Here is a 24,763-nt window from a genome sequence, read left to right on the forward strand (position 1 = left end):
ACAGATTTGGTCGGTTGCCCGATTTTGAACATGTGTTCGCACCTGACTGTGGTAACGTCTGCAGCACTGCAGCCTGTTTAGACATTACAAGTCTATATATGTATATCAGAATGTGTTATGTGAAAAAGATGGACTGTAGATGATAGAAAACAGGAGATTGAGGCTGATATTTATCTCATTTATTAGCATTTGGAAGTTCCACGATGTCAGTGCTCATCCATATGGGTACATGCGCTTTAATTGTACTATGTTAAATCCTGACATGTAGTAGCCGTGTGCAATTCCTAGCTTGTCTTCATCTTATCATCCTTCCTCCTCTTTCTCTCTCTACATCTCACTTCCCTGCTTCGCATTCATCCCTCTCCATACTTCTCTGTCAGCGTGCCACACTCCTTCGCACTTCACCCCGGTGTGTGTTCAGACTGAGTGGGTAAATGTTTCATGAGGACTTGAACTTGGGTTGTAGCGGGTATAGGTATGTAGTTTGTGTCTGCAAGTGCGTGTGTGTGTATATGTAGAGGTGCATTTGTTTGTATCTGCGTACAAGTTCGGTCTCTCCAGTCGGGCGACGACAAAAGGCCGAGCCCTGCGGCACAGTGTGAACAAACGAAGGAATTGCTTTACCTCTTCCACCGTTTGCATTCATTGCTTTCCTCCAGCTGTAAATCTTCTTCTGTAACTTGAACATATCTACATTTTTTTTTCCCCCGATCCTTACATTCTCCCTCCCTCTCTGTGTTTAATTCACTTAAACTGGTCGGCAAACAGAACCACTCAACTTTTGGACGTGCTGCCTGTTTTATTATTTCTCTTTCCTTTCATGTTTTTCAGATAAATCGCAGCCTTGTCTGAAGTGACACACGTCCCTATTGTGTTGTTTTGCATGAATAGTCATGTTCCTTTATGCCTGTTGTTACCAGGGGATAATTTTTTTTCAACTAAATCTTGGCCTCTTGTATTTTGTCAGAATTTTCTGTGTGTGCGTGCAAAAATAAATCAAAGCAAATGAGTTTAAACGCGAACGCACTTTAATGCGTTATTGAATTTCAGCGTATAAAAAGCCCAACTGATGATTTTTGAGTTTGGCGGTAAACAAACTGCAAACAATCGTTCCCACACCTCGCCGCTAAATATAGCGCGTTGGCAGCGTGCGAGCAATCATCTCTCAATTTCTCACATATTGAGCTTACACCCATGTCAGGGCAGGAAATTGACACGTTTTGACTCTGCGCTGTTCTTTGATTGGAGTGTAATCGGAGCCCGGCACCTTCCAGTGGCTGCGCCAAATGCATTGTGGGTGTTCTCCAGACATGATCCTATCTTCCCTCGCCCAGGTCCGGTCTGCAGCAAATTGACAAATAATACCAGGATATCACATTGCTTCTATCACTACCCCTCAACATTTATAGCGTTGCTCATGCTCTCACAGACACGGCAGCACTAATCGATTGAGACCACTTGCTGCTTCATGTGGCCCCTTACGGTCCAGGGCTTTTATAGTTTGTGTGTGCACGCGCGTGTGCCTACATGCTAAGTGTCTGCGAGTCCATTGCTTTCCCTCAGACATCCACTTCTTTAATATTCTGCTCTTACCCTCGCCTCCGCTGACGCACACTGTGAAATAAAGAGAGAAAAGAGACAAGCAGAGAGGAAAATGAGAGAGACATCTCAAAGGCTTCGCGCGCCACAGAGGAAAGCGAGCACAATGTGGAGGCAAGAAATAAAATGGTGGAAACTGAAGAAGAGTCAGGGAAAAAATGAAAGGAGGCGAAGAAAGTTGCCCTCAGTGTATTTGGTTATTATCTGCTGCCCCTGACGGCACAGACGGCGTCTTGCAAACAGCTTAATCTTTCGCGGGTGCTCGACGGGAATAGAAAAAAGGGAACTATGTGTGAATCTGCACATGTAGTTTCCTGTGTCATTCACACACCCACTCAGTCTGTGAATGACCGTGTCAGCCAGTGAGTGTGTGTGTGAGTGCCCGCACACCCAAGTTGATGGGCTCACACCCATTCACTGAACAGATGTATGCATGCGTGTGTGTGTGTGAACTCGCACTAAGTAATCAATTCTTCACTACGGGGGTAATTGTTTCAGCGAACCACTCTGCAGTGAGACAATAGCCATAGGGCCACAGTAATAAAAGATGACAGAGTGGTTGTGCAGGTATGTAAAAGAGCAGAGTTGTCATTTTAATCAGCTGCAGCCTGTTTTGCCTGTAGCCACACTGCATGGGAACGAATAGAATCTGCTGTTTTTGTGCTGGGTTCAGTTACTGGTAACTTCTATCTGTTCACCGTGTATCAGAATATTAGATTGTTTGAAATCCTCTTGATTTATTGCGCATATTCTCTATCTCCATGTGAGCTGAGGACTCAACCTGTTTTTTTTTTCCTCCTCAGACCTCGGCTCCAGGCCCAGAGGAAGTTCGCGCAGTCGCAGCCCAACTCACCGAGCACTACGCCCGTCAAAGTGGCCGAGCAAGGCAGCCTGAGCACCGGCCTGGCCACCGTGCCATCCACGTCCCTCACGTCGCTCTCCTCGTCATCCCTGTCCTCCTCCATCCAGGACCTGTCCAGACGCAAGCCCAAGACGGAGGACTTCCTCACCTTCCTCTGCCTCAGAGGTGAGCAGATGGAGACATAATTACATGCACACCTACAGCTAGCGGCAGGACGGGAGGGATGTTGTCCAACAAGAAAACAGCGGATATGTCTTGTTCTAAAATTAGAGTTTTTTTTTTATGTGGGTCCAGGACAACGTACAAAAATGCTTACGTAAGCAACTTACGAGTACTGTTTTGTTAAGTCAGGGTTTGATCACCCTCCACCCACTCACATCCACACACACACACACACACAACTAACTGCATGCTTGCCCAAGGCTAAGATTATCCTGCATTTCATCAGCTCACACATCTCCCCCTCCTACCTTTCAACGACTGTCTGTCTCTTTAACACCCCGCCTATCACCCTCTCTACTACAGCAGCTGTTCGCACACAGAGGGCTCGCGCAAAATCACGCACCGCGCACGCTTTGCGAGGCGCGGCGCGGGCTCGTCGACACCACGTAGCGCCTCCGATGTCGCGTGAACCGTAAAGGCCGCCGCAGTTCAATTAGCGGCGGATTTGGAGTGTTGCATGTGCGCAGCTCGCCTTTGTCTCGCACAGCAGCGTTGTTTATTGAGGGTGTCTTAACGGGAGTGGGGGGGGAACTCCCTTCGACGCTCGCTGTAGCTAAACAAGGCCTCTACTTTTTTCTTTTTCTTTTTTTTTTTTTTCCCCCCTTTAGAGTTAATGAAGGACTCATGTTACTTATGATCTATGCTCTGCTGGCCAGGAAACAGAGAAGGCCACTCCAGTGCCAGGACACTGCAAAAAGTTTATGTCCTGCTACAGCTTAAAAATGCTTAAAAATAGTCTTGCATGCTTTATTTGCTAAAAGATAAATCATGCATATGCAAAATCCGTGCTTTAATTTATGAGTTGCAGAAAGCGATGTGCAAGAGATGTTAAGATTTAAGGTTGATGTTCACAAAGAGGTTACTAGACAGGAAATATAACAGCAAATTGTATAATGTAATAGATACAAATTCCATCAAAACTACAATGTGGATTATAAAATTGTTCCTTGTTACTCCCTGATCTGATTTTACATATTCTCTGCTACATATTGTGCGTGGATTGGCATACGAGATAAGGAATTACATCGACGCCCCGTGCATTTTTCATTCTCGTATCCGTCTCAAATCATCCCTTCACTTGTGAAATATAAAAGGAGAGGGAGCCTGAATAATAAAACGTTTAGGACCACCTTCTCAAACAGCCTCGGCCGCGACTTCTCGGTTTAATCCTTCGCCGAACGTCCCACCCACCTTATTCCCGAAACACGTCCCCGCAAACCAGAATGAATTCCTCTGGAACGCCTTTTCTCCAGATTAATTTACCCTTATCATTATTAACCTCTGCCCGTCTTGCAAAGTAGGCTCCGAGACTCAGGAGAGACGAATTCGGATTCAAGCCTGCTGGGACGTCGTCGTGGCTGTATGTTGCTATTCTGAGGAGAATGCTCCTATTATGGAACGTCGTTTCAACCTCACAGGGCTCACTCAAGAATGTATAATTGGAGGTTGCTAAAAGTGACTGAAGGCTTCGGTGCGAGGGGCCTTGATTTGAATATATAGGCCACGATGTTACATAGGCTAATGATATAATGTCCCATATACTTTGAAGATTATTCCGAGCTCTGGCCTCTAAGCTAACTCCACCCCTACATGTGTGCAGTGGCGGACTAATGAGGAGTAGGTGACTGGTCTCGACTGCTGGTTTTGCTGCTTTCTGTCGTTTTAATTAAGATTAGAATTGATGCATCGCTGCTGGTTTCTGTGTGCGCAAGGTCTTCTTCTTCTTCTGCTAATTTTAGAGCTAGGCTGCGAAGCTAAAGATCGAATGGTTTGCTTTAGCTTTTTTTCCCACCCTGCTTTACTGCTATATTTATGGACTCAGTATGGCCCTTTATTTGTGTGTGTGTGTGTTGCGTCCATGCTGTGAGGATGACATTTTCCTTTGCAGGGCTTCTTCTGCTCCGTTTTCCCCTTGGCCTCTCTTGTGACCCATATGCGGGGACCCTTACCAAGAGAGGGACATGGGAGAATGTCAGCAGGGCCCTTGAGGTTGTGTCTGGGAGGGCGTACGTTCAAGCATGTGTGTGTGTGTGTGTGTGTGTGAGCGCAAATCCACGCTAACCGCTGACGTCGCCTGTCCTGCTTATCTCCTGCGCGCCCTCCCGTCGTCGCGTCTGTGCGTGATCGTGTGTGTCCAAGGCCTCTGCGCCAGCCCGGTTAATCTTTTCAAAGAGGCCCGGGTCTTTGATATCGTCTCAACCCCAAAATCCCCTTTAAGATTCCGATACCTGTCTGTGGTGATCTGACCGCCGCACGCGTTCCACGATCCTTCATGTCTCGCCACCAAAACGCCTTTGACAAAATCTCTACCTAAATTATGGAAATGTCAAATTCCCTCATTTCAGTTTGACTTTGACGTGTTTTTTTTTTTTTTTTTTTTTGTGGCTTCATGTTTTGAAGTTATAGTTAGAAATGGGCGTCATTTGTACCCTAAAACCTCATCACTGTGGACTTTATGGCATTTGTCCCAGGTTAAATGTTCACAGAGCGTAAACACACATCCTCACACACACACACACACACACACACACACACACACACACCCACTTCACTGTTTGCTTATCTTATCTGGCAAACATTACGCATCCACCTCAAAGCCTCCTATCCATCACCCTTTCTGACAGCTACATAAAAGCAGTTAAAACACGGAGGATTTGAGGCGATAACGTGATAGAGGGGGGAGAAAAAGAAACAAATGTTGTGAAAGCAGACCTCTTGTGCCACTCTTCGCTGTGAAATCATAACAAAATGTTCGTCACTCCGCGTGTTGTTTGTGCACCTTTCCATCCAATCCGACGCTTGTAACTGACAACTTCTCACTCTTCTGGGATTACCCCCACCCCCTTTCATGGTAATGGTTTGGCTGGCTGCTGGTGGTTGCTGTATCTGGGGATTATTGCCTGATTATTCTGATGCAACGTGGGAGTAACCGGACTAAAACATTTCTAGTGCATAGAAGGATGCGCATCATCTATGCTCACCACCCACACTGTCTAGAGCCTATATTCTGTATTTATCTCATCTGTTTCGCCTGGAAATACACATAACCTTGCACACGAGCTGGAGAGCTCAGGCGAAGGTTCTCAAAATGGTGTTTATGTGTGGTCCAGGCCTGTAGTTGGGCTGTTTATATCCATGGAGAAAGCCATTTGGGTGGCAGCCAGGCTGTCTGCTGCTGGCCCCCGTCTGCCTCTGGTAACCCAGAGAGCGCAGTGCCGCCGACTGCAGGGTGGGGGCAGCACCGAGGGGAGCAGGCTAAACCTATTACTCATTTCATTTGAAAGCGAGATGCCCACTTAAATTACTAGCACTGCCTAAACAGGAGTGATGCATATTTAATGAACTGTATTATTTTCTTTGTAAGCCTCACTTATATATACATATTTTTTAAAAAATGATCATTAATATTTAAAACATTCAGCTGAGAATAATAGGGAGCATTCCTCATCTGCTATTTTTTTATAATGAATCTGTGAAATAAGTTAAGGTGCACGCCGCAGAGAACACACACATCTATGAGGTAAGAGATTAGAGAGTTAATGAATAATGATCTGAGCACACACTCCTGAAAATGAGTCTCTTTACATAAGACTCCCTTCCAGGGGTTTTTCTTTTATCTAATATAAGTGCGTGTTATTCCAGTGTATATATGTACACCGTGGCAGTGTTTACCTCTTTGCCCTCTGGGTTTTCTCTTCTGCCTGCCAGCCCCTGTGTGGTGCCTCTCTCTCTTTCTCTCTCTCTCTCTCAGGTTCAGAGAGGCCGTTCCCTCTGCTCTGCTTACATAACCTCTCAGCTCTGACCTAGTGAACCAAAGACCCAGTACGTGATTACACATGTGGGCTTTTCGCGTGCATTTCTTCTTAAGAATAGTCTCGGAATCGTTGCGCTCCGGCTTCGTAGCCAGATTCTTAGATCTGATATTGTGTTTTTATTGTCTGGGAATCTTTGCTTAACTAGAAACACATTTTCCCCCCTGGGAATGGGGTTTCAAGTCCGACAGCTACTCATGTGTCTCTCAAGTGCATTGCTGCTGTGACAACTGAATTTCCCTCAGGGATGAGGCCCTTTCCTCTCCCTCTAATGTATGATTGCTGTTTGATTAAAGCCTGGAAGCTGCCTGGTTTGTGTTTAGTCGTGACTGTCTTCTCGGTGATGACTCTGCGGAGGAGTTTGCCGCGCGGCACTGACTGATGCTGCTTTTCTCGTCGGGAGAGCGGAGCTGCTGTTTTCGGGGGTTAATGGTTTAGCTGACATCAAGGAATGTCAATTGGAGATGTAATCCCTAATCCTCTCTCACTCTGCTACTACTCTAAGAGAACGATGAAGAGTTTTGGCAGAGACCAGCTGTTGTAAATCTTCCCCTCGCTAGAGAGCCTGCATTTGTCTCCTCTTCTCAGGCACCGCATACTTCCTGTGCACGCTTGCGGCAGTCAGTCATCACGTCCACATGTCCCCATGGCAGCTAAACCCTCCTGATTGACTATTTAAATCGTCCTCATTGTTTCACTTCCAGTTAAGGGGACAAAAGAAGGGTAGCCAGAGAATGGAGGGTTTATAATTATGCCCCCCCCCTCCACCTCCCCACCCAAGAGCCCCGTTAAAAATGACAATCCTAATAGACTCTTTCAGACCTAATTATGATTTGTCTGCGGCCGGAATGAGGTGGATGAAAAGCCGGTGTAATTGGGGGATTGGGCTCGAGCCCTGTTGGAGATCTTGGAAAAGGACCGAGCAGTTTTTTTTTTTTTTGTTTTTTTTTAAATCCACCTTGTGTGTGTGTATTGAGCGAGTTGGTGGATTCAGGGGGTGTCAGTACCAGGGATAGGGGGCTATAAATGTCCAGTATCTGCTCCAAGAGTATTGCGGCATGCCAGTGGTCAGTGTTTGACCACTAGATGTGTTTGGCAGGCTCAGTCTGTGTGTGTTTGTGTCTTTGTCTCCATCTTCCTCTCCTCAAAATCATCGTGTTATTTGGGCTATTTTGAATAATTTGTTGTCTGATCCTAGTTTTCTGTCATCCTTCCACCGTTTCTTCCTCTTATTATTTTCAATTCCCCATTATTCCAATTATTAATTACTACAGCTCCAAATGCGTTCATCTCTATACGCACTTCAAACCCTCGACTTGTTGAAAGGCTTCGGAGGTGGCTACATGTGCTTCTTTTATTGTGTTTGTGAATTTTCATTCGCTCATCTCCGCTTTCTTCCCACACACCCACCCAGTCCAGCCCCCAGGTGGCCCCGTGGTCTGTTGCCGCTGGCCTCCTGACCCCTGCTCCGGGCAGTAAATTACAGCCATTTAGCAAATGAAGCGAGTCATTAGGAGCTGATTGGGCCAGCGTGTGTGCCGCCTCGGCGTGTTTGTTTGGTCTAGGAAAGTAGCCCCCGTCGCCAAGATAAACGAGGCGTCCGTGCCCGCGTATTTGTTCGTCCGTGTGTTATTAAGGACATGTGTGCGGCTTCCTGCACGCGCCGCGGTCGCTCGAAACCCGAGGCCTGATCCGCCGGCTAAAAGCCATGAAACGCCACTCGTTCAACCACTTATAATTGTCTGCGTCTTACTCCACGGGCTGAGAAACCGCAACACAAACACACACTGAGTATGCTCTGTCGTAGCTTCTTGCTTTAACCAGATGGGACGTGAGAAAACTGCAGGCCGAACCCTGTGGGTTATTATGGGTTAATGCAAAGATCGCGTTTCACTGTGCTGAACAGCGACTTTGTGCCCTCAAGATGTTAAATAGAGCAGGTAAAACTACAATCATCAGAGAATCTGCTGCCGCTACAGGTTTTGTTTTTCTCTCCGGCTCTCCTAGGAGATAATTAGAAACTGGCAGAGCTGCCGTGTGAAAACTGTGATCCAAAGTGCCACAAGATTTATTATTACCAGGCTTTATTTTTAAGTGTTTGGGAAAAGCTTTGATATGAGTGTGATATTAAAGCTAATAAGTTTTCAAAATAAATGTAATGAGACATGCGGTGGTCCGCTCCCTGGCCAACAACACTGAGTGCGCTGTAAAAATGGAAAGGAATCTGCATTCAGACGTGCGGTATGCGGTTATCCTCCTCACTAAAGGAAACGATCAAATCGGCGTCATTTTCAGATTTACAGCAGTTTCTTGGAAGGGTCAGGGATTTTGGAGCTTTCACGCTCCAGTGTTTCCTTTGAGAGCTCGTTTTCTAAAGGACGTTCTTTATGCTTTGTTCAGCGGTGTTGGCTATTTAAAGTAGAACGCTTCGCCTCGCGTTGTGTTTCCTCCTATGTCGCCAGGAAAGCCCAGGTTTAGTCAGGGTGTCATTTGAGCATTGAGCGTACTCTCGCATGCACACAAATGCTCAGTGTGTCCGAGCCGAGGTCTTTGGTGCAAATGTGTCACACTGAACGGACACTGATTACATGAGGATGGTTACTAGAGGATTACTCAGCTAGTTGCAGCTTCAGCATTATGTTATTGTCATTGAAGAGCTATTCTCTTCTATCTACAGATATTGTGAACTACTTGTGTAATTCTGCTGCTCATTTCTGGCTTATTCTCGTACGTATATTAGATATATTGTAGGTGCATCGGGCATAACATTATGACCACTTCCTAATATTGTGTAGGTCTCCCAGAATGTTGTTAGTGGAGGCCTTTGGGTCCTATGTGTTGAGGGGAGGGGCCTCTGTGGATCATCCCACAGATACGTGATCAGTTTGGGATCTAGTGAATTTGGAGGCCAGGTCAACACCTTGTGCTGTTCTTCATGGTTTTTTTAGTTGTTCCTAAAGCGGTTTTGTGTGTGTGCCTGTGTCAGGCTGCATCCTGCTCTGGATGGCTGCTGCCATCAAGGAGTGTCATTGCTATGGGGTGGGGGTGCCTGGTCTGGTCTAGGTGGGTGCTACATGTCGAAGTAACATCCACACAAATGCCAGCTCCAAAAGTTTCCTAGCAGAACATTGAATTGTCACAAGATGGTCAATGTTATTTACTTCTCCTGTTAGTGGTCGTAATGTTCCGGCTGATTGGTGTATATCCCTCTTGTAACTCCTCACATTAGTGTTATCTCTTAATAAAATTAGCTTAATAATGTGTAAAATCTAAGATAAGTATTCAGCAGCCTCCAAAAACAGATTAAATAACAGGCTTGACTAATTCCTAATTCTTTCTATATTTTAACACCAGCTACTTTGAATTCAGCTTGTTTTTCAGAGGCTCAACATTATTTTTAATTGGCGTATAATCACACATTGCTTTCCATTAATGCCTTTAAAACTCCCCGGCCCCCGAAAGGGTAATAAAAACCCCACAGTAGCAGCTCATGCTATGCAATCGATTTAGTCATAAAGGGCTCACAACTTCATAAAATCCACGGTTTTCGTGCTCACAGCCAGATTCAATCAAAGCCGCCGCACGGCGTTGCGCGACCGCACGTTCTCGTTAACCCAGAAATCAACAATCGCGAACACGCGGTTGTAAAATTGCAAAGAATGAGGGTACAGATTGGAGAGGATTTTGTTCAGTTTGCAGGCCGTGCCCACCTTCTCCCGTCAACTCAAGGTGATGCACGTGCCAGGCCTCGGTTACCAGGGAGGGGTCTGTTTCCTTTAGTTATCTGAAACCTGCGCATGTTAATGAATGACATAGAACAGCAATATTGTTGGCCGTTATCTATACTTTATACATATAGGCGAGGTTCTTCTTCTCCATAGTGTCCTTGTGCATGTTTCTCTTGATGCAATAACTCTTTTTCCTTACGTTAAAGCATGCTTTTACCTTGTTTTGATCACACCTTCAGGGGCCATTTTTAACTTTCTCTACGGCATGTCGTCACTTGCTACCCCAGTAAAGTGCCTCTCACAGATGCGGTGACAGGCCAAGACAACAGGGCGTGCGTACGGTCTCACCCAGACAGGCCTGCTGATTGTCCCGCTGAGGGAACCTGCAGCGAGACGCAGAAGGCTGCCGATTCAAAACAAGCAAACGCTCTCACAAGCTGTTCAGTGTTCTCCTGTTCTGTCTAATTTGTGCCACCTATTTTTTGCGACGTTTCTGGACTCCGTAAAATTGGGGGGGGGGGAGAGAGATTTACAGCTATGCCTCTGTGTGTGTGTGTGTGTGTGCGTGTATTTACATTCCTGTTCTTTTATATATAGCACAAGTAATGTTGCACTACACAACCCTGCCTTAGCTTTTTTTTTTCTTATTCTCGCATCTGTATGACTGAACCAGCTGTTTGCTCGCTGATTTATAACGTTCTAAGATTTAATAACATCGCTGTGGCCTTTATGAGCGTCTGCGTTCAGCTGACTGAGGTGAGGCGGTGCACTGCCAAACACTTACCTTCCCTCGCCTCCTTCGAGCGAAATATCGAGCTAGATTTCTCCGGGGGTGACAATGAAAGCGATTGAGCGGGACAGAAACAGGACAGGGAGAGAATGTCGGTTTTCTTCTCCAATGGCGGGAGAGATTGACAGTAATCCTGTTTGGAAGAGTGAAAGCGACAGATTTGGGATTAGCTCGGCGGCGGGACAGAAAGAGAGACTCCCCGGCTCGTGAAGTAACTCTTCCACAGAGTTTGATATTCGAGCACATGTACATTATATATGTCTCAATAAAGCTGTCAACGTCGAGAGCCTCGGTGGAAAGACAGCCTGTTGCACGCTCAAAGCGCTCCGGCTTCGCTTTCAGCTGCCGGGGCGCCGCTGGCAATGCGTCGCGATGACAAAATAATATAAAAAAACTTTAAAGGACAAACAGTGGAAACAAAGGTCAACAAGCTCCAAGGCGAGGTCACACGATGAGTAACAATACTTGAAATTCAGCTGATCAGCATGAAACCTGAGAAGCGTGTCAGAGAGCGTTAGTAGGTGTAGCCCGACTCGGAGACAGTGAGAGCGCTGCTAAAGCGAAACCCGCGCACGTCCTTGATTATGTTTGTGCATTTAACTGCGAGCGGAACAATGGCGCTGCCGTGTGCAGAGCAGTGTACAAAGCATCAATAGGCCACCAGCTGGGATAATAAGAGATGAAAAATACGGCAGCACAATCACCATTATCCCTAAACCCCTGAGCAACTTCTATTTTTACGTTAATATTTCACCACTCACATGCTGATGCTGATTGTACCGTCTGACATTAGAGTGGAGGAAAAAAAACAGAGGAGGTATTTTCATTGACGGCTGGGGGTATCTTAGCAAAGTAAAGCTGTGTTTGTCTGCCTTTTTTTTGCCCAATTCACATTGTAATTTTGCTCTTTCTCCCTCTCTCTCTTTTTCATTATTCCTCTCCCTCCATGTGTCCCTCCTCCCCTCCTTTCCTCCCCCTCTTTGCACTCAGGTTCATCCGCCTTGCCCAACAACATGGCCTACTTCGGGAGCTCCCAGGAGGAGGAAGACCTGGAGGAGGACGAGGAAGAGGAGGACGACGAGGTGAGGAACGGCGGCGTCCACTCTCACGGCGTGGGGAGCGGCAGCCAAGCATCGGCCTCCTCCTCCTGCCACTCGACGCCCCGCAAGGGCAAGCTCCCCGGCAGGCAGCCGCTCAACGGGCACGGTAAGGACGAGGGCTGCAGCGCACACACCTCCCGCCTTCACACGCTGAAACCGAGAGAAGGGGAGGGCACTCTGAGGTGGAGAGATGGACGTAGAGAGAGAGAGAGAGAGAGTGGAGTGAGAGGATGGAAGAAGAAGGATGATGCACCAGTGGAATAACCAGAGAGGAATGGAAAGATCCATTTTGGAAAAAAGAATCCGAGTACAGAAGCGCGGAATGAGTCATGGGACAAAAGGCAGATTTGTAGTTTGTGTCTGTGCGCGTGCCTCTGTTTGTGTGTGCGCGTGAGAGCAATTTGCTACGTTTGCACTCTTGTTTTCCACTGAAGAGAAGGGCTAAGTCACATGGGATGGCGGAGCAGCGCATCAACTCTTTCCACCCCAATTAACACTTAGCTTACTAAGCCCTAACAAGGTGTTTACGCGCGCACTGCAACAGCTGGCCCGGGCCCTCGACGCACACATACACACGGTCACAGCATATGTACACCCCTTGGGGCGCATAGACATTCGGATGAATGCACATGCATGCAGTTGTGCACGCCATTTAGGAAATTCATGCATGCAAAAATAAACTGTCATATATTTTTAAGGTTCAAAGATGGAAACAAATTGTAGCGTGCAAGGTGTAGCAAAGCTCCAGCAATGAGAACTATTACTGACAGTAGCACACCGTCTGTATTTTTCCTACAGAGCATTAGAGAGGCTATTTTAACCTGGAGGCCCTCCCTCCTTCCCTGGCAGGCTTCAGAGATACACAATCCTTCCGGCCAGGCGTCTCCCAATGAAACAAGGGCTGATTCTCATTGTTCCTCCCTCTCTATCCCCTCTTAGTCTGTAGAGCTGTCGCCAGAAACGTTTAAAAGGTGAAATCTTTGCTCAGCTTTATTCTCCCCCACCGTCATCCTCTCAAGTGCATTGTGGAGGAAGAAAAAGGAGGAGGAGAGAGACAGCAGAGAGTCTTCTGGGATTAAAAGAGAAAGAGGGAGGGACGTCCGTGGATTTATTTGCGTTGAACTCTTGGAGAATTGTGCGCTGCCACACAAAACACACGGATCCTTTCAACAGCATCTCGCGCCTTGAAACATAAACTGTACATATCTGTGTAAGGGGCACGAACGGTGGGATAGTGAAACCTGTTTGAGCAAATCCGGGCTTGTTGTGTGCACGAGGACAGCTTACTCTCCTTTTTTTTTTTTTCTTATCTCGTACACAAGCACTGTTTGCAAAACAGCTCGGCGCCTTCACTGCGATATGCTAAATAAATAGATAAGGGGGGAATAGACGGATATGCTCTGCGAGGGACAATAGAGATGAGGGGGTTAAGGACACCAAAAACAGACATTTGTGTGCACACGTAGGCGTAGCCGGGACCGGGTCATTGCTCCAGTGTTGACAGTGTTTATGCTGTGTTGGATATCAGGCGGGAAAAAAAAAAAAAAGAAAAACACACACTCGCACCTTAGAATATTTTGCGGTATTAAGACTGGTGTCAAACGTGACACTTTAATATGCAGCTTGGGCCTCTCTCCAGCGGCAGCACGGTTATATGGGCTCTTAGGAAGGTGGAAGGAAGAAGGGGAGGAAAGGGGGGGGGGCAGTTGAGGGGAAAAAAGAGACATAGAATTAGTGAAGGAGAGAGATTTTATTCTGGGAGGTAAAGAGAGTCGGGAAAGGCCCTACATTGTAGGCCATTCATCTCTCCCCTTCCCTCTCTCTCTTTCTCTCTCTCTCTCTCTCTCTCTCTCTCTTTCTCGGCCATGTGCCATGTTGACATAGCTAAATTAAACAGCTTTTATTGGGCTCGGTTTCTTGCTTAGCTCACTCCTCAAAATGTCAGGATTTCTGTCGTTTTTCAGCGAGCCGGGGGCCCCAGGGGCCCCGGAGACCCGCTGACACTCAGGCTCACTCTCGGCTAAGAAGGGAGGCGTGCACACAGTGAAACAAATGCACGTAGGCTACACTCGCGACTGTTGCACTGTTGCATCTAACTTTTCAGAATACACATGCATGTGTTGCGTGAGTTCTGTGAACGCTCTTTGAGTTAGTTTTTTTTTTAACTTAAAATCGAGCCCCATAAAACCCGAAGAGAGAGAGAGAGAGAGAGCTATTGAATGCGTATGCTAATCGCGTCGCCCCCTGCTTTACTCGCTTAGCATCATCTCCAGGGGTTGATGCAGCCTCGGCCCATTATGAACCGGTTCATTGACATGTAGAATAAAAGTCGTTTTCATGCGCACCTTAAATCATGCATAGTTTACTGATTGGAGGGGGTACATGTTTGCCAAACGCTTGTCACTCCAATGTTTGTGCGGGCTTTTCCACTTGGTCGCTGTGGTTTGCTCCCAGGGGCTTCAGACCCATTCTGCTTATTGGCGCAGGTAGACGGTAGCCTGGAAAAGCACAGTATATGCGCTGTATAGATCAAGTTCACGCTTTCCACTTTCCACCGTGTCCGTTTTCCTTGTAGGAGCTTAGAGTTTATTTTATTTATTTTGAATTCATGTGAAGTTTCACGAACTTCGTGCAAAGATTTACTGCCTCGTTTTAAGTAGACAAGTAACGTAACACACCTGTCCCTCTCTCCGTTCCCTTCCACAGTGTTCCACAGCCACAGTAAAGCAGGGACCAGGGAGAGTCCGAGGCCCAAGGCGGGAGCTCACGGCAGGGATGCGCCCGCCCCACCGCTGCCACCCCCTCCGCCTCCACCTCCGCCCCTCCTGAGGGAGCGCAGTGAGCGGGCGGAGGCGCGGGAGCACGCGAGGGAGCAGGCCTTGGCCAGCAGTCGAGGCTCGGCCAACGGGCTGCCGTCGAGGAGAGCCGCCGAGGAGTTACGCAAGCAGGTGCTGTATGGCTATAAGTACCCTTACTGCGCTCCTCACATGATTAGCATTTTTATCTTCCTCTCTGTGATTTCTTCTGCTGTGCCTTTCTGTCTTGCTATGCACCGATCAGCCACAACATTAAAACCACAGACAGGAGACATAAATAACATCGACCATCTTTTGACAATGCAGTGTTCTGCTGGGAAACTGACACAGGCACACACACAAAAACGGTTTAGGGACAACTAAAAAAAAAAAACATGAAGAACAGCACAAGGTGTTGACCTGGCCTCCAAATTCACTAGATCCCAAAGTATCTGTGGGATGATCCACAGAGGCCCCTCCCCTCACCCTCAGAAGGCCCATGTCCATTCTCTGATGAGTCACAACTGTTTTGGAGGCACGAGGGAGACCTACACAATATTAGGAAGGTGGTCATAATGTTATGCCTGATCCATGTATATGCTTTTGCTTTACCTCCTCCCCGCTGCTCTCCTCTCCTCCATCCATTGTGTCTGGGAGAGTAATGATTGTGTTTTGGCCTGCCGCGACTGCAGCTATATTTAGTAGTGCTGGCTAGGGGGCTGTGAAATCCTGCCTCCCTCTCCGTGGCACTTAGCAGGTTTCAAGGAACCCCACAATGTGAAAGGGAAATGTGGAATAGGAGAGGATGGCCGCAGATAGCACTAGTCAGAGAGCTGGCATGCCTCTGATCATATTAGCTAATTAAAAGCAATAGTCTGCTGCAGCTCCACTCTGTCCCATTTTTGCAATTTCCTTTCCTGTTAAACGCCAGCCTCTGTCCCGTGTTGTTGTTGTTGTTGTTGTTGTTGTTGCTGTTGCTGCTGCTCTGTGCTGATGCAGACATGCGCTTCGGGCTTTTAAAGTGGCTGGAATTGTCCAGTAAAAACCAACAATGAATCTCAATGAGAGTGACTGCCTGCCAAGACTAACTTCAGCCTCACTTACCCCATAGTCTTTGTTCTACAGCTCTTCCTCCACTCTCTCTCTCTTTCAATTCACACACTGCTGGCACCCGACGTGATCCCTTTGATTCTTCTCATTCTGTGTTTTTTGTTTTTCTTCCTATACACTCATTCAACCTTTTGCTCTCCACATATATATTTATATATATATAAGGCTCTCTCAGTCTCTTTCACTCTTTTCTCTACGTGCTCCAATCTCTCTCTCTCTCTCTCTGTCTGCTCCTGTGTCAAACAGACGGATCTTGCCCTTGACAACATGGCTCCAATCATTTGGAAGGATTAGTGCGTTTTTTTTTTTCCCCTCACTCTCTTCCTTCGCTCTCCCTCCAATTAGCATGAGCAGTGTGTGTGTTAACCGTGTGTGTTCAAGACACACACACACACGCATTTATATACATGACCAACTGTGAAAATACAGGCTAAGCCATATGAAAGGTTAAGTGATTATGTAGCCGTAAAACCAACCAGGGGTTGTGTGTGTAAAACCGAGGGGTAAAGGCATTATCATAATTCAATTCGCGGCGATTCAGTTCGACCTAATTTAATAGCAGCTTTCTATCAACAACATACGTGCGCCGTAACGGGGCCTTCCATGAAACAATATGATTCCGTCCATTTTAATTGAATAACGAAAAGTGGGGATGTCAGCAAGGCGGCTGTAGGCAGCAGCGAGGGCAGGTGGGATACGCGGGGCTGTTTAGCCGATGCTGCATAAATTGAAAAAGACTTGTTTAGTTGTTCCTTTGTCCTCAGTTAGACCCCCTTGTGCTCTGTGGTAGGAAGTGGTTACATATTTTACACTTTAAATTATACGCTTTTAAAAATACACTGTGTTAAGGTGTATCAGCTACAAGAGTAACACGCTTTAATAATAGGGACCACCATTTTGCTCTTAAACCCTCTGTTGTTTGTACTTTGAGTATGAAAATACATTAGAAACCAAACATACCTTGTAAGAGATATAACCCCTAATTTAAGATTATATTATATCTTTGCAACAATCTTCAATTTGCAGAACTACTACGTAGGTTATAAATAGCTCTATGCCTTTTAGTTTCTGTGTGCGTGTTGTTAGTGCCAGGCTGTGGTGACCTTTCTCTAGCTGCTTAAAAACCAACCAGCCCAGGGCTGGATTGCGTGCCCCCTAATAAGACAACAGAGTGGAAAAGCAGGCTTAAGTCGGATTTATGCCTCGCTGCCGAGGTGTTCCGGTGGTCGCTCTATACGGCAGATGTCTCCAGCATTGAAAATAAACATCAGCAACCTCAGGAACACCACTTAATGTCCAAGTTTGATCACAGTTCCTGTGCTCATCTCTTATATCTGCGTTGTCCTGACGTGCGGTTACATTGTCGCAGAAGTTGTGCAGCGTCCCGACAAAGAAGGTCTAAATGTGGTTTGGAACATAACATCGTTCTCCTCTTCATCTCCCTTCCTTTTGTCCGTCCGTCAGGTTTTGCAAGGGTTAAACTTTCTCCCGTCTTACTCTATCCTCTGGCTGGCCTTCTCTCGCTGTCTCTCTCTCTCTGTGTCTCCCCCTCCTCCTCCCCCTCCTCCTCCTCCTCCCCCTCCTCCTCTTCTCAGGGCCGGCTCCTGCAGATGTTGTGTGTTAAAAATCTTCCTGCCAGGCCTCAGCTGGGCTATAGCAACACATGATGTCATCTAGACCCACCTCCCTCTCCTTCCCCGCTCCCTCCCATTCTCCGCTCACGTGCGACCAAAATCCACTCCAGTCTCCGACCGCCTGCCTGTGTGTTTTATTTTTTTTCCGCGCTGGCTTTATTGTCTCTCTTCTTCTGTTCTTTTATATAAATATATATAAATATGTTCAAATTCGCTCCATCAGTGGCTGCTGGCAGGAGGGAACTTCTTTCTTTCTTTCCTTCTTTCTTCCTTCCTTCCTTCCTTCCCTCCCCTCCCTCCCCGGCTCTCTTATATTCTCCTCTTGTCATCACTCTCTTGCCATCCCTTTTTTCCACCAACCAAATAATTAAAAAGAGAAAAGTGAGAAAGCCCTGCCTAGGCCCCCCCACCCCCCTGAAAAAAATAGAGACCCGGTCCACTGAGCCCTCTAGTGGCGGGAGGTGGTCATGACAGTTTGTGTCTTCGAGTCGCTTTGTCAGCAATCTGTGGCTGGCCACATTTAACAGACCTAACTAATGTTTTAGCATTTAGTCACCACAGGGTTACGCTAAATAAACAGTCACACAGAACTTTCAAAAGTTCAAACTTTGTGGGTCAAGAGTATGAAAACCTTTCTTTATCCAGTCACGTCACATCCCTGCTGCTTCCTGCTCTGTATCTCCTCACCCCTCTCTCCTCCTCACTCCTGTCCAACTGTCCGTTCTGTCATCCCTCTTTCCTCGTCACCCTGTTTTTTTTCCATTGTGAGGACGTGTGTGTGTGTGCGTTGGGGTGGAGTGATTGACGGAGGCAGGGTTAGGTTTCAGTCCCCCCTTATCTTTTAATGGCCTGGTCTTTGTGTCGGGCCCCCCCCCGCCACCTGAGACGAACACAGTACAATACATGCGCGTGCACACACACTTATACACACACACACACACATACACAAGTGTGTCACAAGAGGCCTTCAAAGGCAAAACCTGTCAATGGGCCGGCTGTCACCTCCCTCCTGTGGCGCCCCGCCTGTGATTGATAACTCCATCTCTCCCGTCCTCCCTTCTCTCTCTCTCTCTCTCTCTCTCTCGCTTCTGTGGTCCAGCTAGTCTAAATGGTGAGACGGAAGCAGATAGATGGCGGTGAAACGCAGATGCAGATTTTTTTTATTTTTATGTTGTCCAATAAAACCCAGAGCTCGAAAATCCATGTCTAATGTACGAAAAGTGCTTAACCCTACTTTTCATGCACGGCTTAGAAACTTAAGAAAGACGTGAAAAAAATAAAATAAATCACGTTTTGTTTGAAAATGTAACAAAATACAGCCGGACCAAAGGATCAGAGTGTGTTACAACAGCTACAGAAACATAACCCCCAGCTCAGCCCAGTCAGATTTTGGCAGGCAAGTACGGATCTTTAACTTTACAAGATCTCCTAAAGCTCCGCTGGGCCTGCGCTCCTACAACACACACACACACTAGCTCACACACGCACATATATGCACACAAATCAAAAGGAGGCAAGAAACGGAGAGGAAAGAGGAGTGAGAAAGTCCTGGAAGCAGTGAAAGTGGGCCATGAAAACAAGATAGGGACGAGGAGGAAGAGAGAGGAGTGGATATTCTTAGAAACGCACACTGGATGTATGGAAAAAATTAGATGCAGGAGATGAAATGATGGAGGGGAGAAAAGAGAGAGAGGGTAATAAAGGAAAACCAGACGGAGATGCTCAGTGTGCTGAAACAGCTGTGAAGCTCTATGAACCGGAGGGGAGGATGATGATGTATCTTTCCACAAATGCATCCAGCGAGGCCCGCTGTAGGACAAGACACCACAGTACCAAACCTCAGATCTACAGCTGGGGGTCTCAAAGTCTTCACACACATGTACACGTACACACTCGATTTGCTCACATCCATGCACGTTAAAACCTTTATTTGTAGCACAAAACTGAATTAAGGCTATTTTTATTTGCCTGGGTGGGTTTTTATTCCAGTGACCCCACCTCCTACCTCATACTGCCGAGCCATCTGCCAGCAGAAACCATGGAGCTGTCCCTACTTTCCTCCTCTACCCGTTCTAAGCTGTTGTTTATCTCGGGATGTAGTGGTTTTTGGTTTTGGTTTGCGCATATCCTTTTCTCAATCTCACCATTGTGTTGACAGCAGTTTGAACTGCAGTTTACAGAAGTGTACTGCATTTCAAAGCACAGTAATCGGTTCTTTAATGAATAGCGTAGGCTGCCACAAATAGCTCTGGTCTGGCCAGCCAAATCTTTTACTGCACAGCTAGCATCTGAGTGTGTGGGGTAAGGACGTGACTTATCCCACACCCCACATGTGTTGGGTTGTTTTTTCTAATTTTATCCGTGTGTGCGTTAGGGTTAGGTAAAGGAATACTATTTTTTACTTTCAGAGTCTGACCTAACATGTAAAAATGTGAAGCTGTCATGATTCTTCCAGGTTTAAACTTGACCAGCAGATCACCCCCTTTCTTCTCCAACAAATATTCCCATTTATACCCATGATGTTTGAGTGTCTTGAATAGCTTTGTGTAATGTGTGCTCCCTCTCCCCCTCTCTCTGTGCATCTCAGGTCTCTAAAGTGAACGGGCTGACGCGGGCAGGCTCGGCACAAGCTGTCGGCGGTGCCAAAAAGAACCGCGACTTCCGACTGCCGTCCAAAACTGTGAAGAAGTACACAGCCACCGTGTCCAAGGGCCACGTCACCTACACCAAAGCCAAACAGAAAGATCTGGGCAAGAAAACCAAACTCAGCAGCAGCAACAAACACAACAGCGCCGCCTCGGCACCATCGTCAGCGAACAATCACAATCAGCACAGCCAGCCAGCAGCCAGCAATGGACTGGCCAACTCAGGAAAAGCAGCGGCACCAGCCCATCACAGCAATGCAAAAACCCGCAAACAGGTGCTACTATCCAATGGGCTGCACAACGGGGCGTCCAGAGGCCGACTCAACGGGAGGCTAAATGGGCAGCGGCACAACACCCTGGCTAAGGAGGACGGGCAGAGACAGTGCCAGCAGGGCCAGGGTGAGTGCCCAGGTCGAGAAGGACTGCGCAACTCCAAGCGGCGTCTGGAGGTGGTGCTGAACTCGGTGGGGACAGGGGTTGTTGAGCAGAAAGTCAAAGCAACTGGCACTGAGGCTAAGAAGGCCAAGCTACAACCCGCGCCTCTGGAGACACGCAGCAGCAGCAAGAAGGTGGCCAATCAAGAGAAAGCTACCGCGCTAAACACCACCCCTACCACTCCAGTTTCTAATGGACATGAATCAGAAACTCCCCCTTCTCCTGAACAAACTGTTACCCCACATCCAACTTCTACACACCCTCAACAAACCCCGCCTCCTTCTACACCAGCAGCCAATGTGGAGCCGGTGAACCAGCGACCTAAACGGGCATCGGCTGGTAAGCTGATGTTGATACGACAAGCACAGCAGCAGCAGAGCAGGTCTCACGGTCGAAGCTCCTCCTCTTCCTCCCCCTCATTAGGCCAGAATCACTCACCGAACCCCAGTCGTGCCAGCACTACCTCAGACCCCCAACAAACCTCGGTGTCCTCCTCCACCTCCTCTCCTCCTGCTTCCACCAACAGCCCTGGACAGCTCAAACCAGCAGCATCGCGGCCCGCTGACCGCGACAAGGAGTGGGAGCGTGAGAAAGAGATGACGCGCCAGAAGGAGCGCGAGCTGGAGAAGGAGTGGGAGCGCCAGCGGAGCAAGCCAGAGGGCTGGGCTGCACTGGGCGATGTCCCTGTCTTTCGGCCAGCTCCGAGGGAGTTCCAGGACCCCCTGGTGTACTTGGATGCAGTGAGGGAACAGGCCGAGGTTGCTGGCATGTGCCGCGTGGTGCCACCACCAGACTGGCGGCCAGAGTGCAAGCTGAGCGAGGAGATGCGTTTTGTTACACAGGTGCAGAGGGTCCACATGCTGGGCCGGCGCTGGGGCCCCAATGTGCAGCGGCTGGCTTGCATCCGCAAGCACCTTAAATCTCAGGGCATTACCATGGATGAGCCACCTGTCATTGGTAAGTGAGCCAGACAGACACACATGTGGGAATATGGACGAAGCAGTTTAGTTAAAAACTACTTCCTAAATTGCTTGAATTGACTAAGCCACAGGTTTCTGCTCGCAGACAGCCTTAGAGAACAGAGATATTGATTTTACAGAGATTAATTAAAGCCAGAAACCCGATTCTAAACAAAAGCCTCCTCTCAGCTCCGTGTAGACGTGTGGTTGTTTCTCTTTCACATTATTAGAAAGTAAAAACTTTGCTCTTCCTGTTGGTATCAGAGGTGTTCTGAAAACTTCTGAGGCATTTTACCTATTTCTTCTTTATTGTTGAGAGGAACAGTGTACAATAACTTTTCAAGGAGCCTGACAGCAAACAAAAACAGTATTTCTACCAGATTACTCCGTCGCCTTCCATTTCTCACTAAGCCATGAGTGTTTTATGAATATTTAAACGATCCAGTTTCCTTCAGAAAGTGCATGTGCCAAATGCTCCATTCATGCCTACACGCTGTTGTCGAAATTCCTTACTTTTACACCGACTGATTCTGTGCATTTGCCGCGCTGTGTTTGGAGCTTTTGTGTGCAGCTGCATAGAGATAACCCAGTGTGACTACTGTTGGTATGCGGCTGCTGGCCAGAGAGACCTGGCAGCCGGCGTAGCGCCTGCAGCCAGTCGGCATACTCTGGTTCCAAATGACTTCTTTTACTGTCCCCAGCAGTTCAGTTCTGCATTAACAGTAATTCGTGTCACTGTTTGGCGCAGTGACGTTTCAGATCATTTTTTAAAAGGTGAATTGGCCGTTTCAAATAAAATGTGCTGGGCCGTGAGGAAATGTCGTGTTTTGCCGAAGGAGCAGATGGTCCAAGATGGCAGTTTTTCTTGATTTGATTTCTGTATTAAAAAGCTGAATTTATAAGAGCGCAGACTGACCAATCTCAATGTGCACATGGTTTTCATGCTAGTCTAACCATTGCTGTCCTTGTCTGCTCCATGCAGGTGGCTGCGAAGTGGACCTGTCACGTTTTTTCCAGCTCATCAATGACATGGGCGGCATGCAGCAGGTGATGGACCTGAAGAAGTGGACCAAGCTCGCCGACCTCCTGCGCATCCCTAAGTCGGCGCAGGACCGGCTGGCCAAGCTGCAGGAGGCGTACCTCCAGTACATCCTCTCCTATGACTCGCTCAGCACTGAGGAGCGCCTCCGACTGCAGGCCGAGGTGCTGCAGGAGAAGAAGAGCCTGGAGTCGCGGCGGGGCCCTCTGGAGGGTCTCTTGGATTCATCAGCGCCTAGTGCACTCTCACTGCCACGCTATGAGCCCAAAAACGGGCTAGTAGGTGGGATAGTGGGGGCGACGGGGAACCACCGCACCAATGGAGTGTATCACCGTTTGAAGGAGCTGGAGGCTCAGGTCAAAGCGGGCCGGCGCCGGCTCTTCGCTCAGGAAAAACAAGGCAAAGAGGACAGGCAGCATGGGGCGGAGCAGGTGGAGCAGGGCAGGGGCGTTCTCAGTGACCAGCACAAATGTATTTACAAGGTAAGGATAAAGAAGACCCTTGGTGTTGTTTTATGCAACACTTTCGAAGCATACAGTCAAGGGGCACGTGAGTCTATCTTCTCTTTTCACTATCCTTTGCCATGATCCTTTTTTGGCTTTCCCTTTCTTTCTCTTATGTCGGTAAGTTGTACAGCAACTGTTAATTCTGGTTGGCCGCTGTTCGAACGTCAGCATATGCTGTCGAGTTTACAGTTTGTCGTGGCTGCGTCAGCTGTAGCGCTGAGGCATTCAAACATCTGTGGATGTTGCTTCCTTGTTTTCATATTTGCCAGCTCGGACATTACTCATCACAAGACACTAAACAAGACTTCCATCATAGAGTTTGTAATAGTCCTTCAGTCAAAAATGCTTTAGTGCCTCTGTGGTTCCATCTCTTGCTGCCTGAGCACTTTTCACATGCATTATTCAGTCAGATGTCTGCCGTCCCACTACTGTCTGAAAGAAGACTAATGTTGCACATAAGGTGTAAACAGTCTACACCTTCCATAGTATCACCTCTAATCCAGTTTTTGCACCCTTACTTCTTCTGCTATGAATTATCGCAGCACAATACGACTGGGAGAACGCGCGGCGGTGTTAACTGCAAAGACGCTAATGAAATTCTCACTCTCTGTCCTTGGGAAAATTAGAATGCTTTCACAGTTTGCGGTTTATTCAAGCGAACTCCGGCAGTTTGCACATCCTTACACTCGGCGGTACTTGTAAAGTTACTTGTGTCATTCTAAAGAGCGGTTTGGTGTGAGAGCAAGGGAGAGCAGTTTTTTTTGCACCTTGCACGTCTTGTGGTTTTGTTTAATATTTCTGTGCAGCTGTGTGGCGGTGAGGAGGTGGTCTGTGGTTTTTGCTTGTGTGTGCGTATGCGCGCAAGCTCACATTAGATGTATTCCCAGCTCCCCAAGCCTGCTGGCAGCTACGCTGATCCGAGCTGGCTGAAATGTAGGTCAGAGAAAGAGGCAGCCCCCAAAACAACCCTGCCCTGCCCCCTCTGAAACTCCGCCCCCTCATCTCCCACCACCTTTCAGCTCCTTTAATGCAGCCTTCTCTCTCTCTCCACGGCTTCTCTCCTTCAGACCACGGCCTTGCTCTTAGCCGTTTCCCAAAAAACCTCCAGTCCTCTCGCCGGCTCTCTCTCCAAACCCACTCCCATCATGCATCAACCTCTTCCCTAAGCTACCGTCCCCTCGACCACAAGTGGGTAGCGGTTTGTGCACATGCAGAGATGCGATTTAAATGCTGTCGTACATTGTGTATGCACGAAAATGTACACCACGTATGTGTGTTTTGCATCTTGATGAGGTGAAACCGCAGCTATTTAAATTCTCACACATTCTCTCTCTCACACTCCACCCAACTCAAATCTGGATCCCATTTGATTTGTTCCCCTCCCAGTTCCTTTGGTAACTAAATCCCTCTATGTGACCTCCCTCTGAAGAACCGAGACTCTGTCAACAGACTTGAGTACAGTACAGTGAACCGACCAAGAGCTATTCAGCAGTGCTGACATGTGAGTGGCTGTCACCGTCCACCGTC

The 24,763-nt window shown here is 47.7% G+C and overlaps 1 protein-coding gene across 1 annotated transcript in view; it reads left to right on the plus strand.

Annotated features, from left to right (window-relative positions):
* The window catches only part of jarid2b (jumonji and AT-rich interaction domain containing 2b), a 98,681-nt gene that overhangs the window by 67,194 nt on the left and 6,724 nt on the right, over window positions 1-24,763 (plus strand). Inside the window, exons 4-8 of the mRNA XM_084562835.1 lie at window positions 2,403-2,626; window positions 12,004-12,219; window positions 14,820-15,061; window positions 20,240-21,689; window positions 22,674-23,212. Coding sequence (XP_084418961.1) covers window positions 2,403-2,626; window positions 12,004-12,219; window positions 14,820-15,061; window positions 20,240-21,689; window positions 22,674-23,212 — 2,671 coding nt within the window. The remainder of the gene's footprint in view (window positions 1-2,402; window positions 2,627-12,003; window positions 12,220-14,819; window positions 15,062-20,239; window positions 21,690-22,673; window positions 23,213-24,763) is intronic.

Source organism: Chelon labrosus (genome assembly GCF_963514085.1).
Source record: "Chelon labrosus genome assembly, chromosome: 16".
NCBI classification, from domain to species: domain Eukaryota; kingdom Metazoa; phylum Chordata; class Actinopteri; order Mugiliformes; family Mugilidae; genus Chelon; species Chelon labrosus.